The sequence below is a fragment of the Urocitellus parryii genome, chromosome 10 (genome assembly GCF_045843805.1).
Source record: "Urocitellus parryii isolate mUroPar1 chromosome 10, mUroPar1.hap1, whole genome shotgun sequence".
NCBI lineage: Eukaryota > Metazoa > Chordata > Mammalia > Rodentia > Sciuridae > Urocitellus > Urocitellus parryii.
In genome coordinates this window covers 54,478,419-54,492,477 of record NC_135540.1, presented here as the reverse complement: position 1 = coordinate 54,492,477, position 14,059 = coordinate 54,478,419, and the positions used below count along the sequence as shown (strand labels likewise).

At 36.1% G+C, this 14,059-nt stretch overlaps 1 protein-coding gene across 1 annotated transcript in view; it reads left to right on the top strand.

Moving 5' to 3' along the window:
* The window catches only part of Papss1 (3'-phosphoadenosine 5'-phosphosulfate synthase 1), a 110,158-nt gene that overhangs the window by 23,747 nt on the left and 72,352 nt on the right, over window positions 1-14,059 (top strand). The window contains exons 2-3 of the mRNA XM_026403185.2: window positions 8,213-8,327; window positions 11,549-11,784. Of these exons, the coding sequence (XP_026258970.1) occupies window positions 8,213-8,327; window positions 11,549-11,784 (351 nt within the window). The remainder of the gene's footprint in view (window positions 1-8,212; window positions 8,328-11,548; window positions 11,785-14,059) is intronic.

Sequence of the window (14,059 nt, the reverse complement as noted above, 5' to 3'; positions counted from 1 at the left end):
AATTCTCAGCCAATGAAGAAAAACAAAAATGTCAAATTACTAAAATTCAAGATGAAAAAGAAAATTTCACCATGGATACCACTGAAATACAAAACACAATCAGAAACTACTTTGAGTTCTTAATATACCTTAGCGATTAGTGCTCTATCTGATGTATGAGGGGTAAAAATTTGCTCCCATGATGTAGGCTCTCTGTTGACCTCACAGATTGTTTCTTTTGCTGAAAAGAAACTTTTTAGTTTGATTCCATCCCATTTATTGATTCTTGGTTTTAATTCTTGTGCTTTAGGAGTCTTTAGGGAAGTCAGATTCTAGGCCGACGTCGTGAAGATTTGGGCCTATTTTTTTTTTTTTTTATCCCCTATTAGGCCCAGGGCTCTGTTCTAGTGCCTAAGTCTTTGATCCATTTTGAGTTGATTTTTATGCAGGGTAAGAGAGAGAGAGGTTTAATTTCATTTTGCTACATATAGATTTCCAGTTTTGCCACCACCATTTGTTGAAGAGGCCATCTTTTCTCCAATGAATGTTTTTGGCCTAAGTAAGGTTTCATCTTACTCCTGTTAGAATGGCAGTCATCAAATATGACATAACTGTACTTAGGTCGGTTTGTCTCTGTGTCCTCTGTTCTGTACCTTCGTCAACAAATCTATGTTGGTGCTAATACCATGATGTTTTTGTTACTATAACTCTGTAGTAAGTTTAAGGTTTGGTATTGTGATGCCTCCTGCTTCACTTTTTTTTTTTTTTTTTTTTGCTAAGGATTGCTTTAGCTATTCTGGGTCTCCTGTTTTTCCAAATGTATTTAATGATTGCTCTTTCTATTTCTATGAATAATGTCATTGGGACTTTAATAGGAATTTCATTAAATCTGTATAATGCTTTTGGTAATGTGGCCATTCTGACAATATTAATTCTGCCTATTCAGGAGCATGGGAGATTTTTTTCATCATCTGAGGTTTTCTTTAATTTCTTTCTTTAGTGTTCTATAGTTTTCATTGTAAGAGGTCTTTCACCTCTTTTGTTAGATTGATTCCCAGGTATTTAATTTTTTTTTGAGGCTATTGTGAATAGGATAGTTTTCTTAATTTCTCTTTCAGTGGATTTATCGCTGATATATAGGAATGTGTTTGATTTATGGATATTGATTTTATATCCTGCTGCTTTGCTGAATTCCCTTATTAGTTTTAGAAGTTTTCTGATGGAATTTTTTGGATCTTCTAGATACAGAATTATGTCATCAGCTAATAGTGATAGTTTGAATTCTTCTTTACCTATTTGTATTCCTTTAATTTCTTTCATCTAATTGCTCTGGCTAGAGTTTCAAGGATGATGTTGAATAGAAGTGGTGAAAGGGGACATCCTTGTCTTGTTCCAGTTTTTAGAGGGAATGCTTTCAATTTTTCTCCATTTAGAATGATGCTGGCCTTGGACTTAGCATAGACAGCTTTTACAATGTTGAGGTGTGTTCCTACTATCCCTAGTTTTTCTAGTGTTTTGAACATGAAGTTGTGCTGTATTTTGTCAATGCTTTTTCTGCATCTATTGAGATGATCATATGATTCCTGTTTTTAAATCTATTAATATGATGAATTGAGTTTATTGATTTCCATATGTTGAACCAACCCTGCATCCATGGGATGAACCCCACTTGATTGTGGTGCACTATCTTTTTAATGTTTTTGTATGCAATTTGCCAGAATTTTATTGAGAACTTTTGTATCTATGTTCATCAGGGATATTGGTCTGAACTTTTCTTTCCTTGATGTGTCTTTGTCTGGTTTTGATAACAGGGTGATATTAGCCTCATAGAATGAGTTTGGAAGGATACTTTGAGGGATGAGTATTGGTGTTAATTCTTCTTTGAAAGTCTTGTACAGCTTGGTTGAGAATCCATCTGGTCCTGGGCTTTTCTTGGTTGGTAGGCTTTTGATGGCTATTTCATTACTTGAAATTGATCTGTTTAAATTGTATATGACCTCCTTATTCAGCTTGGGTAGATCATGCATTTCTAGAAATTTGTTGATATCTTTGATATTTTCTATTTTATTGGAGTATGAATTTTCAAAATAGTTTCTAATTATCTTCTGTATTTCAGACATGTCTGTTTTGATATTTCCTTCTTCATCTTGTATTTTAGCAATTTGAGTTTTCTCTCTTTTTCTCTTTGTTACCATGTGGGATTTATCTATTTTAATTATTTTTTCAAAAAACCAACTTATCAGTTTTTCAGTTGTTTCTTTTGTTTCAATTTCATTGATTTCAGCTCTGATTTTAATTATTTTATGTCTTCTACTGCTTTTGTTATTGATTTGTTCTTCTTTGTCTAGAGCTTTGAGATGTAGTGTTAGGTCATTTATTTGCTGACTTTTTAATTCTTTTTATGAATGCCCTCAGTGCAATAAACTTTCCACTTAGTATTGCCTTCATAGTGTCCCAGAGATTTTGATATGTTGTATCAGTGTTCTCATTTACCTCGAAGAATATTTTTATTTCATCCATGATTTCTTTTCCTATCCAATTATCATTCAATAATGTATTATATTTAGTCTCCATTTGTTACAGTAGCTTATATTTTTTATTTTATCATTGATTTCTAATTTCATTCCATTGGGGTCTGATAGAATGCAGGGTATTATCTCTCTCTCTCTCTTTTTTTTTTTTTGATTTACTAAGAATTGCTTTGTGACATAAGATATGGTCTGTTTTAGAGAAGGAGTCATGTCCTGCTGAGAAGAAAGTATATTTGCTTGTTGATGGATGAAATATCTTATATATTTCTGTTAAATGTAAATTATTGATTGTATTATTTATTTCTATTGTTTCCTTATTTAGCTTTTGTTTGGAAGATCTGTCCAGTAGTGAGAGATGTGTGTCACTCAGTATTATTGTACTGTGGTCTATTTAACTCTTGAAATTGAGAAGGGTTTGTTTGTATATGGGTAGATGCTCCATTGTTTGGGGCATAAATGTTTACAATTGTTGTGTCCTCCTTATATATATATTTCCCTTGAGAAGTATAAAATGTTCTTCTTTGTCTCTTCTGATTAACTTTGGTTTGAAGTCTACTTTATCTGAGATGAGAATGGAAACCCCTTCTTGTTTACGTAATCCATGTGAGTAAGAAGTGTTTTCCCATCCTTTCACCTTCATCCTGTGGATGTCTTTGTCCATGAGGTGAGTCTCTTGAAGATAGCATATTGTTGGGTCTTGCTTTTAATCTAATCTGCCAATCTATGTCTTTTGATTGATGAGTTTAGGCCATTAACATTCAAGGTTATTATTGAGATATTATTTGTGTTCCCTGTCTTTTGATTTATTTCTGGTTTTTGATTTGTCTTAGCTTCTCATTTGGTTGAATGTTCCTTTAGTGTCAATCCTCCCTTTGCTGGTTTTCACTTTTTTTTTTTCCCACTTCATCCTCGTGGAACATTTTGTTGACAATGCTCTGTAGTGTAGGCTTTCTACTTGTGAATTCTTTGAATTCTTTTAATTTTTGTTTATCATGGAAGGTTTTAAATTCATCTTCAAATCTGAAACTTAATTTTGCTGGATATAAAATTCTTGATTGCCATCCATTTTCTTACAGAGCTTGAAATATTTATTCCAGGACCTCCTAGCTTTGAGGGTCTGGAATAAGAAATTAGTGTAGATCCGAATTGGTTTTCCCCTTATGTAATTTGATTTTTTTTTTTTGTCTCACAGCCTCTAAGATTTTATCTTTATTCTCTGTTAGTCATTCTCATTATAATGTGTCTTAGTGTGGGTCTGCTGTAATTTTGTAAATTTGGAGTCCTGTAAGCCTCTTCTATTTGATTTTTTCCATTCCATTCTTTAGATTTGAGAATTTTTGCTATTATATCATTGAAAAGATTGTGCATTCCTTTGGTTTATATCTCTGCTCCTTCATCTATTCCAATAACTCTTAAATTTGGTCTTTTCATGTTATCCCATAATTCTTGGATGTTCTGTTCATGGTTTCTTATCATCTTCTCTACATGGTCAACTCTATTTTAAGATTATATATTTTGTCTTCATTATCTGAAGTTCTGTCTTCCAAGTGGTCTATTCTATTGGTGATGTTTTGTATTGAATTTATAATTTGGTTTACTGATTCCTTCCTTTTGAGGATTTCTGTTTGTTTTATTTCATGATCTCTAACTCTATTGAAGTGTTCTTTCAGTTCCTATATTTTTTCTTTGATTTCACTTCTTATACTACCCTTTACTTCACATATTAATTTATGTACAAACTGAACTCCTTCTTGGACATTTCTTCTGTGTTATCAGTGGCTTCTGTTGTTGAAACATCTTGGCTTGTTTGGGGCGCTTTATTCCCTGTTTTTTCATGTTGTTGGTTTGTTTTCCCATGTAGAAGTATAGGTCTAAGGTAGCATAAATTCTACCCTGTAGATCTATAGTGACCCTGAAGGTTTCTAGTGTTTTAATGGTGAGACCATTATCAGCAGCACCCCGCGTACACGATATATAGCCTTAATCCTACTAGCTCCCACTAACTGCTTTCTCGTATTAAATCAAAGTGATGAGTTCAGTATCTTTAGTACAAACAGAAAATTTGTTAAAATGATTTACAATTTCAAATGGTGGATGAAAGAACAGAGGTAGGGTAGTATGTGATATTCATGAGGGAGGAAGAGAAAAGCTGGAAGTGAAAATTTACAGGAGGAGTGAAAGAAGAGCCTATAGAGATTGGCTGTTGGTTGGAGAAACATTGGGAAAAAAAATCCAAGAAAATAGACAAGAGAGGAAGACTAAGAACAAAGAGAAAAAATTAAAGACATAAGAATACAACAAAAATGCAAAACACCATTCATATATCATTGTCCTCCACACACTGATGCATAAAAAACATCCTATTCCAAATATGGTAGAGAAATTATCGAATCAAAAAATAAATACAATACAATACAATAAATAAATAAAATAAAACATAAAATAAAATATAAAATAAAATATAAAATCAACTCTCTTCATTAGTGTTCAACAGTTTCTCAGCCCTGTCTCTGATGTCTTTTGGGATCACCAAACCCAGATCAGCCCTTGCAAACCCAGTCTCTATCCCACTGATCTGGGCTTCAGTTACCTCAGGCTTGGCTACGCTGCAGTCCCAAGATCTCAGTGCTGCTCCTACTTGCAGAAAGACCACTAGGGGTACACTTGTGCAAAGGAACAACCCCAAGATGCAGTAGCAAGACAAGGGCCACCAGCCCTCTCAGCAGGAAGACTCCAGGCTCCTCCAAACCTGCAGGCACCCCCACACTGGACGTGCAGGTCCTGGCTGGAGTCCCCAGACAGAGGCTCTTGTGGTGGTAAACCTGCTTGCTCTGGGGCCCCAGGCCCTGGCTGTCCCAAAATGGGTGCAGCCATACCTGGAGTCTTCCCCAAAGCAGTTCTCTATGCTGTGGTAGCAGTGGTAGTGGCAATGGTTGTTGGTAGCAGGCAGCAGGGTCAGTAGCAGTGGTAGCTGCTGTGGCAGCTGCAGCTGTGGGGACAGTGTCACCCAGCGATCTCAGGGGGTGAGCAGCAGTGTCGGCTTCAGTTGCACCCAGGGCAGTGGTGTCTTCTGTGGCAGCAGCACCCAGAAAGACGACCTCCAGGCAACCTCAGGCTGGCAGCAGTGGAATCAGAGGCGGCAGCAATGGTCGTAGTGGTGCAGGTGGCAGTTGATTGACAGGAGATTTTGAGGGCATTGATTGTAACAGTATTGTTCACTACTGTCTAGAAGAATGTCAAGAAAATAGCATGAATTCAATAAATATTTTAAATGAGTGTTGGATAAAATTCTCTTTAAGGATAAGAGCTATAAGCAGTATCTAATACATTTTTTTCCAGAAGGATATTGATACCCAGTTGAAAAGGATATAACTTGTTGGAGAGAACATAAATTATGTTGTTGCTCCATAGGAAGAGAAAATCAAGGCTGTAACCGAGTGATGGGTTCCTGGGTGGGAGAGAGACAGGATAGGCATTTCATTGATTTCATTTCCTTCACTTAGTGAAGTGAATGAAAGTAATACTCCAGAGAGCTTGGAGTAGACAGTCCCAAGAGAGAAGGTGGCCTGGGGTTTTCCAAGGTGAGTTTCTGCATTTGGTCTGGAAACCTCTCTCCTCATGTGTTAAGCATTTGGGGTGGTTACTAGGTTTTCCCTCCATGGCTTAGTGTACCTGCACTGACTTTGCCGCATTAGAAAATTTCCTATTGGCATCTAAGCAGAACCACCCTGAGGGATGTCAAAACTGCAGTGTAAATGATATTACAGTAAATTGGGGTCACCCAAAGGACAGAGCCTCAGTGCTGTGTGTGTGTTCCAAGCCTGGAAAGTCCCTTAAGTTGGTCATAACCTGTTCTTTAGTTTTTTTTTTTTTAATATTTTTTCTAGTTGTGGATGGACCTTTATTTTATTTATTTTTATGTGGTGCTGAGGATCTAACCCAGTGCTTCACACATGCTAGGCAAGTGCTCTACCACTGAGCCAGAACCTCAGCCCTTTTTTAGTTTTAATAAGGTAGTAACTGGTCATGAAGGATGCAGCTTACATGTGATTTTTTTCATCACACTGAATAGTGTGATCTTTTGTCACTGGAGATGGACTGAGCCCTATTCTCCCCGGTCTCCATGATTATATCTGCCTATCTTCGTAGTCTTAACGATAATTATTTTTTTCTGTTAGTAAAAAATTTTTCTTGAGGTGTAATTTGCATACCATTCAACTTGCCCATTAAAATGTAAAATTCACTGGTTTTTAGTATCTGAACAGATTTGTGCATTTATCACCACAGTCAATTTTAGAACATTTTTATCACCCCCAGTAAGAATCCTACAACCAGAAGCATTTATTCCCTCTTTTTTCCAACCTCTTTGGCCTGAGGCCACCACTGATCTTTTTATGTCTATAGATTTGCCAATGCTGGATAGTTCATATAAATGGAATTCTATAATATGTGGTCTTTGTGACTGGTTTCTTTCACCTGGCTTACTGTTTTTGAGGACAGCCATGTTTTATCTTGTACTGGTGTTTCATTTTATAGCCAAGAGATACTGCTGTATGGTTATACTGCATAACTTTGTTTACATCTTGTTTATCCAGCAATTTATTAATGGAACAGTTGTGTTCCACTTTTTGACATTTATACATGATACTGTTTTGGCACACCTGTACAAGTTGTATGTGGCAATATGATTTTATTTCTTCTGAGTACATATCTCGGGTGGAATTGCTTAGTCATGTAGTATTTCTGTGTTTAATATTTTGAGGGACTACTGTTCTGAGAAGTCACTGTATGGTTTGACATTTCCATCAGCAAATATATGAGGATTCCAGTGTCTCCAGTTCCTCAAAGTGCTTGTTATTGTCTGTTGTTTTTATCGTAGGTATCCTTATGGAATAGTGTTATCATTGTGGCTTTGATTTGCATTTTCATGGTGGCTAATTATATTGTCATCTAATGTGCTTATTGGCCATTTTTATATCTTCTTTAAGAAAAGTCTTTTTAGATCTTTTAAGGCCTCAGTAATTTTATGCCCTTTTTGTTCCTGAAGGAAAAGAAAAGTTGGGAAAACTTCAGGCTATAATCAGTGCATTTCACTTTTTTCCCTCCCCAAAGGCAACTGCTTCATGGTATCTGTAGGAAACTCTTTCATGCTGCATTAAGGGGACTGCTGATTGCCACCTTCTCAGAGGACTTTCTTGATCATCCTTTTGAAATAGACACTCCTTCCCTTTCTCTCTGATCTTTCTTATCTGGTTTTATTATTTTTGTATAATACTCTCCTAAATAAGTTTTTCTGGTTTGCATTCTCCTCTTGTTGAGTGTAAGCTCCATTAGGAGAGGGATCTTTTTTTCCTTGGCACACTAATTGGACCTCAGCAAATACTGGTTGAATGAGTGAATAAATGAATAAATGAATGTGTGGGAAGACTAGGTTCTGGAGTCCACCACTCTTCCGTTACTTGGGAGATATTTAGTTTCCTCAGGTTTAACATCTTTATATGAGTACCTGTGTCATTGGATGGCTATAAGGATTAAATTAATTGGTGTATGGGAAATATTGCACATCATGCCCATCCTATAAAGAAAACAAGGCTGGCAGTTTATTTCTTCCTATTTTTGGCATAACTGTATGGTTGCAAGGAGTGTGTGTTTATCTGTTATGGATGCAAGTGAACCATTTTTAAATTTTTTTTTTCCCCCAGGGAATGCAGAGAGCAACTAATGTCACCTATCAAGCTCACCATGTCAGCAGAAACAAGAGAGGTCAGGTGGTGGGGACCAGAGGTGGCTTTCGTGGTTGCACAGTTTGGCTAACAGGTATGGTCAAGAGAGAAACCAGTTTACTTTAAAAGCAGTGCTTATCAATAGTTTTGGATTAGAAGTAGACATAGTTCTTGTCTTTGGAGCAGGAACAATGTGTAGTGGACATAGTTGCATAATAATAATAATAATAATAATAATAATAATAATAATAAATGTTTTCTTTTGTTAATTCCTTTTGTTCTTTTGTAGTATTGCTGTTAAATAAGGGGGAAATAGCAGAATGCATCTTAAAACCATCTCTTAATAGAAACCACACCAAAATCTCTAAGCTGAGTACAAATAAAGTCTGGTTCTGCTTCAAGGAGCTAACAGTGTTAATTGTATGGGGAGAAAGAATGACTAATAAAGAATTTCAAATAATCAGTTTCTATCTTGCAGCTTGTGTGGCAATCTCATGGTTTCTTGTGTTGATTATCTCTTTGGGCTTAGCCATAGTAGGGTGGCTAGAGGGTAAATTGATTTTAGGAATAGTTTTAAAAATGATGCTCCTCAAAAAAATGTTAATTGCATATATGAATATGTCATGTTTCTGTGTAATTAATAATAATAATTATAATAATATATAATATAGTATTATTATAATATTATTACAGTTACAAAAATGAATCCTTTCACATGTAGGAATTGTATTAAAAATGTTGCCAATTGTCCACTAAAACTTTGTATCAATTGACTACCACCAAGAATATGGGAGAGGGTCCATTTTCCAGTATCTTTGTCAACACTATCTTTACCAGTCTTTAAAAATTTGTGATAAAAATAATTAAATAAATAAAAAGTTGTGCTGATTGTTAAAAGCAACATTTTAAAAATATTACATGTTGTAGACAGATGTTTGTTTTTCTGTGAAAGAAAACTCTTGAATTTTACCTGTCCCCTCATTCTTAAATTGATCTAGATTGCTGTAAAATTGTTGCTTTTAAATTGCCTAGGTTTGTAACACTTACATTTTGGAGGGGGGGTACTTTTTATTTTGGGTACTGGAGATTAAACTCAGGGCCTTTTTTTTTGTATTTTTATTTAGAGATAGGATCTCATTGAGTTGCTTAGTGCCTTGCTATTCTTGAGGCTGGCTTTGAACTCTGGATCCTCCTTTCTCAGCCTCCAGAGCCTCTGGAATTATAGGCATGCACTACCCTGCCTATAATTTTGTTTTAACATCTTCAATTTTTATACTTCTTTACATTTTTGTTGTATTTAATACTCAGGAACTCACCATCATTTCTTTTATTATGTCATGGTTGCTTGTGTGTCCTTTATTTGAATCAAGTCATGATAATTTGTATTTCGTTATTAAGTAGTTTTTGAAAGATGTCTTCTGTTGAGATCTGAATCCTGAGATTTTATGTTTGCAAGTGTCTGCTCCTATTTTATGACAGCCTGACTGGGTAAAGTGTATATTTGAACCATACTTTCTCTTGAAATTATAAAAACAGTACTCTCCTGTCTTCTGGCATTTAATGTGTTTGTGAGGATGTATGAGGCTGTTCAGATTTTTCTTTGTGTTTAGGAACTTTACTGTTTCCATTTGATATTGGAAGAACTTTTTTTAGAAAAATTAATAGATTAAATTTTTTGTAGTTATAGATGGACAGAATGCCTTTATGTTATTTGCTTATTTTTGTGTGGTGCTAAGGATTGAACCCAGTGCCTCACGCATGCTAGGCAAGTGCTCCACCACTGAGCCCCAGCCCCAGCCCCAGAAGAACTATTTTTAGTACCAGGGATTGAGAGGGGCATTTAACCACTGATGCACATCCCCAGTCCTTTTTTTGTATTTTATTTAGAGACAGAGTCTCATCGAATGCAATTGCTTAGGGCCTCACTATCTCTTTGTTCCAGTTACTGTTGTGTAACAAATTATCCCACGCCTAGAGATGTAGAACAGCAACCATTTTAATCTGCTTACCACTCTGAAGGCAGGGAGTTCAGGAGGGCACAGCAGCCCCTTTAATCGGGCCTTGTCTGGTTGTGGTCATGCTAGATTGGGCTGTCGCTGAAGACTGGACTGGATATCCAGGGGATTTAGTTGGCTGATGCTGTGTATCTGTTGGGAGCTTAGCAGTTGATACTGTCAATTGAAACATCTACCTCTGGAATTCTCCCAAATTCAGTGACCCCAGAGAAGCTGTATAGTTTTTTTCTGACCCACAATGTCATTTCAGTACATTCTTTCCATTAATGGTGAATCTTCAAGCTAGCCCAGATGCAAGAGTGGGGCATTAGATTGTGCCCTTGATGTGACCATGGCAACATCATCCTTGGGAAATATAATCTGCTGTACTTGTTGAATATTTGATGAATAAAGCAGCCAGTGCTCTCTTGATCCTATCAACATTGTCATCCTTTCTGATCTTCTTTTTTTCAGTTAACCTTCTGTGCTACCATGATTTCTCTCAAGAGCACTGACACATTAAACTTCAGTATTTTATCTCTTACCTTATATTTTATCTCTTACCTTATAACTCTCTTGACTGTGAATTGTATAATTGTATACTTATTAAAATGTTAAAGTATTAGTGCATAAATGTGCTTTTTCTTTTGTTGTTTATAGAGGAAAACGAGTTGAAATGAGGATATTCTTTTAAGAATATTATAAGTTGTACAAATACTTACAATTATTTGTATAAATTGTATAATACAAAAGAATATTGTACATACACTTAAAATTTTTTTTTAGTTGCATATGGAAACAGTAGCTTTATTTTATTTTTGTAATTTTTATGTGGTGCCGGGGATCAAACCCAGTGCCTGAAACATGCTAGGCAAGCGCTCCACCACCAAGGTACAACCCTGGTCCTGTACATACACTTTTTATCATGGTAGTTTGTATTAGGTGATGATCCTGCAATATATAGCTAACTTTTAATATTTCACTTACTTTTGTCCTTTCTTTTTATTCCTTTATAAATAATTTGAGAATTAAACTTTTTAAATTGGTGGTATTTTAGTATTAATAAGAGGGCAAAGTATGAAAAACATACCCAATCATTTTAGAACTTATTGACGACTTCTAGAATACCTTTGGACATAGAGATGTAATCAAAAACAAGTGTTTATTTACTAGGTAAATAATCTCAAATGAAAATATTGGATAAGAATGTTCCTGAGAGACCTATGTGAATCATGAATACATTTAAGCCTGTTATTAAAATTCTTTGGTAGTTACTGTTCTAACTTTACATGTGGAATCTCTCTGGACTGTTTACTTTTAGGCTTGTCTGGGGCAGGGAAGACCACTGTGAGCATGGCTTTGGAGGAGTACTTGGTTTGCCATGGCATCCCATGCTACACTTTGGATGGTGACAATATTCGTCAAGGTCTTAATAAAAATCTTGGCTTTAGTCCTGAAGACAGAGAAGAGAATGTTCGGCGCATTGCAGAAGTTGCTAAGCTGTTTGCAGATGCTGGCTTAGTGTGTATCACCAGTTTTATATCACCCTATACTCAGGTACGTGGATTTTGTGCCAGTGCTATTCTGATTACATCTATTGAAAATGTGGTATCAGAGCACATAACTGAAACAGTGACTTGTTCTTTGAGGTTAACTCCAAATTAAAATAACCTACACAGTTCTGTGCTGTAACTTTTCTGAGTAAATCCAGTTTTGGGAAAAGCTGCTGTTATAAAAACAGGTTTTTATAATCTAGAGTATAATAAAGTTATTGAACTTAAGTCCATGGCCAAATTATTTCAAGCTTGACGTTTCAGTTCAGTAAACCTATTGTGAACACTTGGCTGGTGTCAGACACCAGGAAAAATTCAGGTTTCTTAACACATGTCCTCTATGATGTCATTGATCTTGATTCTTTTTTCTCAGTTCCCGTTACACTCTGACTTTATAGAGACCTTAGCAACACCAAGTCACTTTTTGTATTTCTCTGAAAAAAATCATATTGTTCTTTATCTCAGGATTTTTGTTTCTCCCTGACTCAGAAGACATTTCTCTCCTTCCTCTTGCCCATCTCTTCTTAGCCTCAGCTGAGTTCTCTTCAAAGTTTGAGACTCAGGTTAGGCATCTCCTCCTCATAAGCACTTTTCTTCCTCCCTCAGGCTTTGTTGGGCTCTCTTTTATGCCCTTGTTATTGTACTTTAACACATTACTTTACAATGTCCTAGTTCACTGGTGCTGCTTATAGTACCAGTAGCGATAATAATAGTAGCTAACATTTATTGAACATTTACTTTTTTTCCCTTTGGTACAGGGATTGAACCCAGGGGCGCTTAACCACTGATCCATCTCCCCAGCCATTTTTTACTTTGAGACAGGGTCTCCCTAAGTTGCTTAGGGCCTCTCTAAGTTGCTGAGGCTGGCTTTGAGCTTGTGATTTTCCTGCATCAACCTCCCGAGTCTCTGGTATTACAGGTGTGTGTCACTGCATCCAACTATTGAACACTTACTTAAATGTGCTGCTAACTGTTGTAAAGTGCTTTTATGTGAATTAACTCATGTAGTTCTCATCTTCAGTGAGGAAGGTATGTGTGAGGAAACTAAGGTGTACATTGGCCAAAGTCACATGCTATACTGGTAAAGCAAGGAGATATACACTTGGACGGTGTGTCTCCAGGACCCTTGTTGTATCCACCATGCTATGTTGCCTCCAAATCCCATGGATTCCTTGAGTGTTAAGGTCTTCTTTATGTTTGGTCTTCTTTAACTTGGTACCAAAGCCAGATTCTTAGTATTCGTTGAATGACAACCTATTGCCTTTAGGAAGCCCAGATGTCAAATACTAAGCAAATTTGTATAGCGATTCAAAGCAGAGTCTGTCATTGGAGTTGGACACAGGTGGTCTGGAATCTCACCTCTGCTGATTGTTACTGTTATGGCCTTGGCCAGTTCACTTAACTTTCTTAAGCTCCATTAATGCCTAATTAACGGCTTTCTGAGGATTAGATAAATCATGCACAAAAGTCCTCAGCAAAGTGTCTGTCATGTGACAAATATTCAACAATCTAATAAATAGTAATGGCACATTCTAGTACTGTATTAGAAACACATTTTTTTAAGAGAGAGAGAGAGAGAATTTTGTAATATTTATTTTTAAGTTTTTCAGCGGACACAACATCTTTGTTTGTATGTGGTGCTGAGAATCTAACCCAGGCCGCATGCATGCCAGGCAAGCGCGCTACCGCTTGAGCCACATCCCCAGCCCATAAACACATTTTAATGATCATGTAGACTTTTTTTAAACAAAATTTGACCTGTAAGAAGTGTCAGATTGTTAACCTCACAGGTTCAGTTAATTGAAGAACGGCAGTAGTCCTAAAGTGTTCCCTGAGGACTAGCTATACTTTTTATTTTCCTGAAACCTTGGAATCAGTGTCAATCTGTCAGTTTAAAGTGTATCAGAAGAAATATGTAAACAGAATGAGTGTTATTTAGCATTTCTGAATCCTTGGGTATGAATAATTTTAAAGAAAACATAATCACAGTGAAGTTCTTGAACCTTCTGTGTATCTTTGCAACTCTTGGAATATTGGTAAAGTCAGTGAGACTTGCTTTGGAGAGCTACCAGCTGATGCTGGGGTATCTAAAAGTCTTTGCTGATCTCCCTGCCTTGTGTTCATAGTGTGGATCAAAATCTTTGTTGTCCTCATTTATAAAAGCTCTAAGAATGAGGTTGGAGTATGTTTAGGGTATGTCAAAATTCATAATATTTGGGTTGGACCGTGTAATATAGGTATGTATATTTTCCTGTCCAGTCATGATCAAATTTATGCAT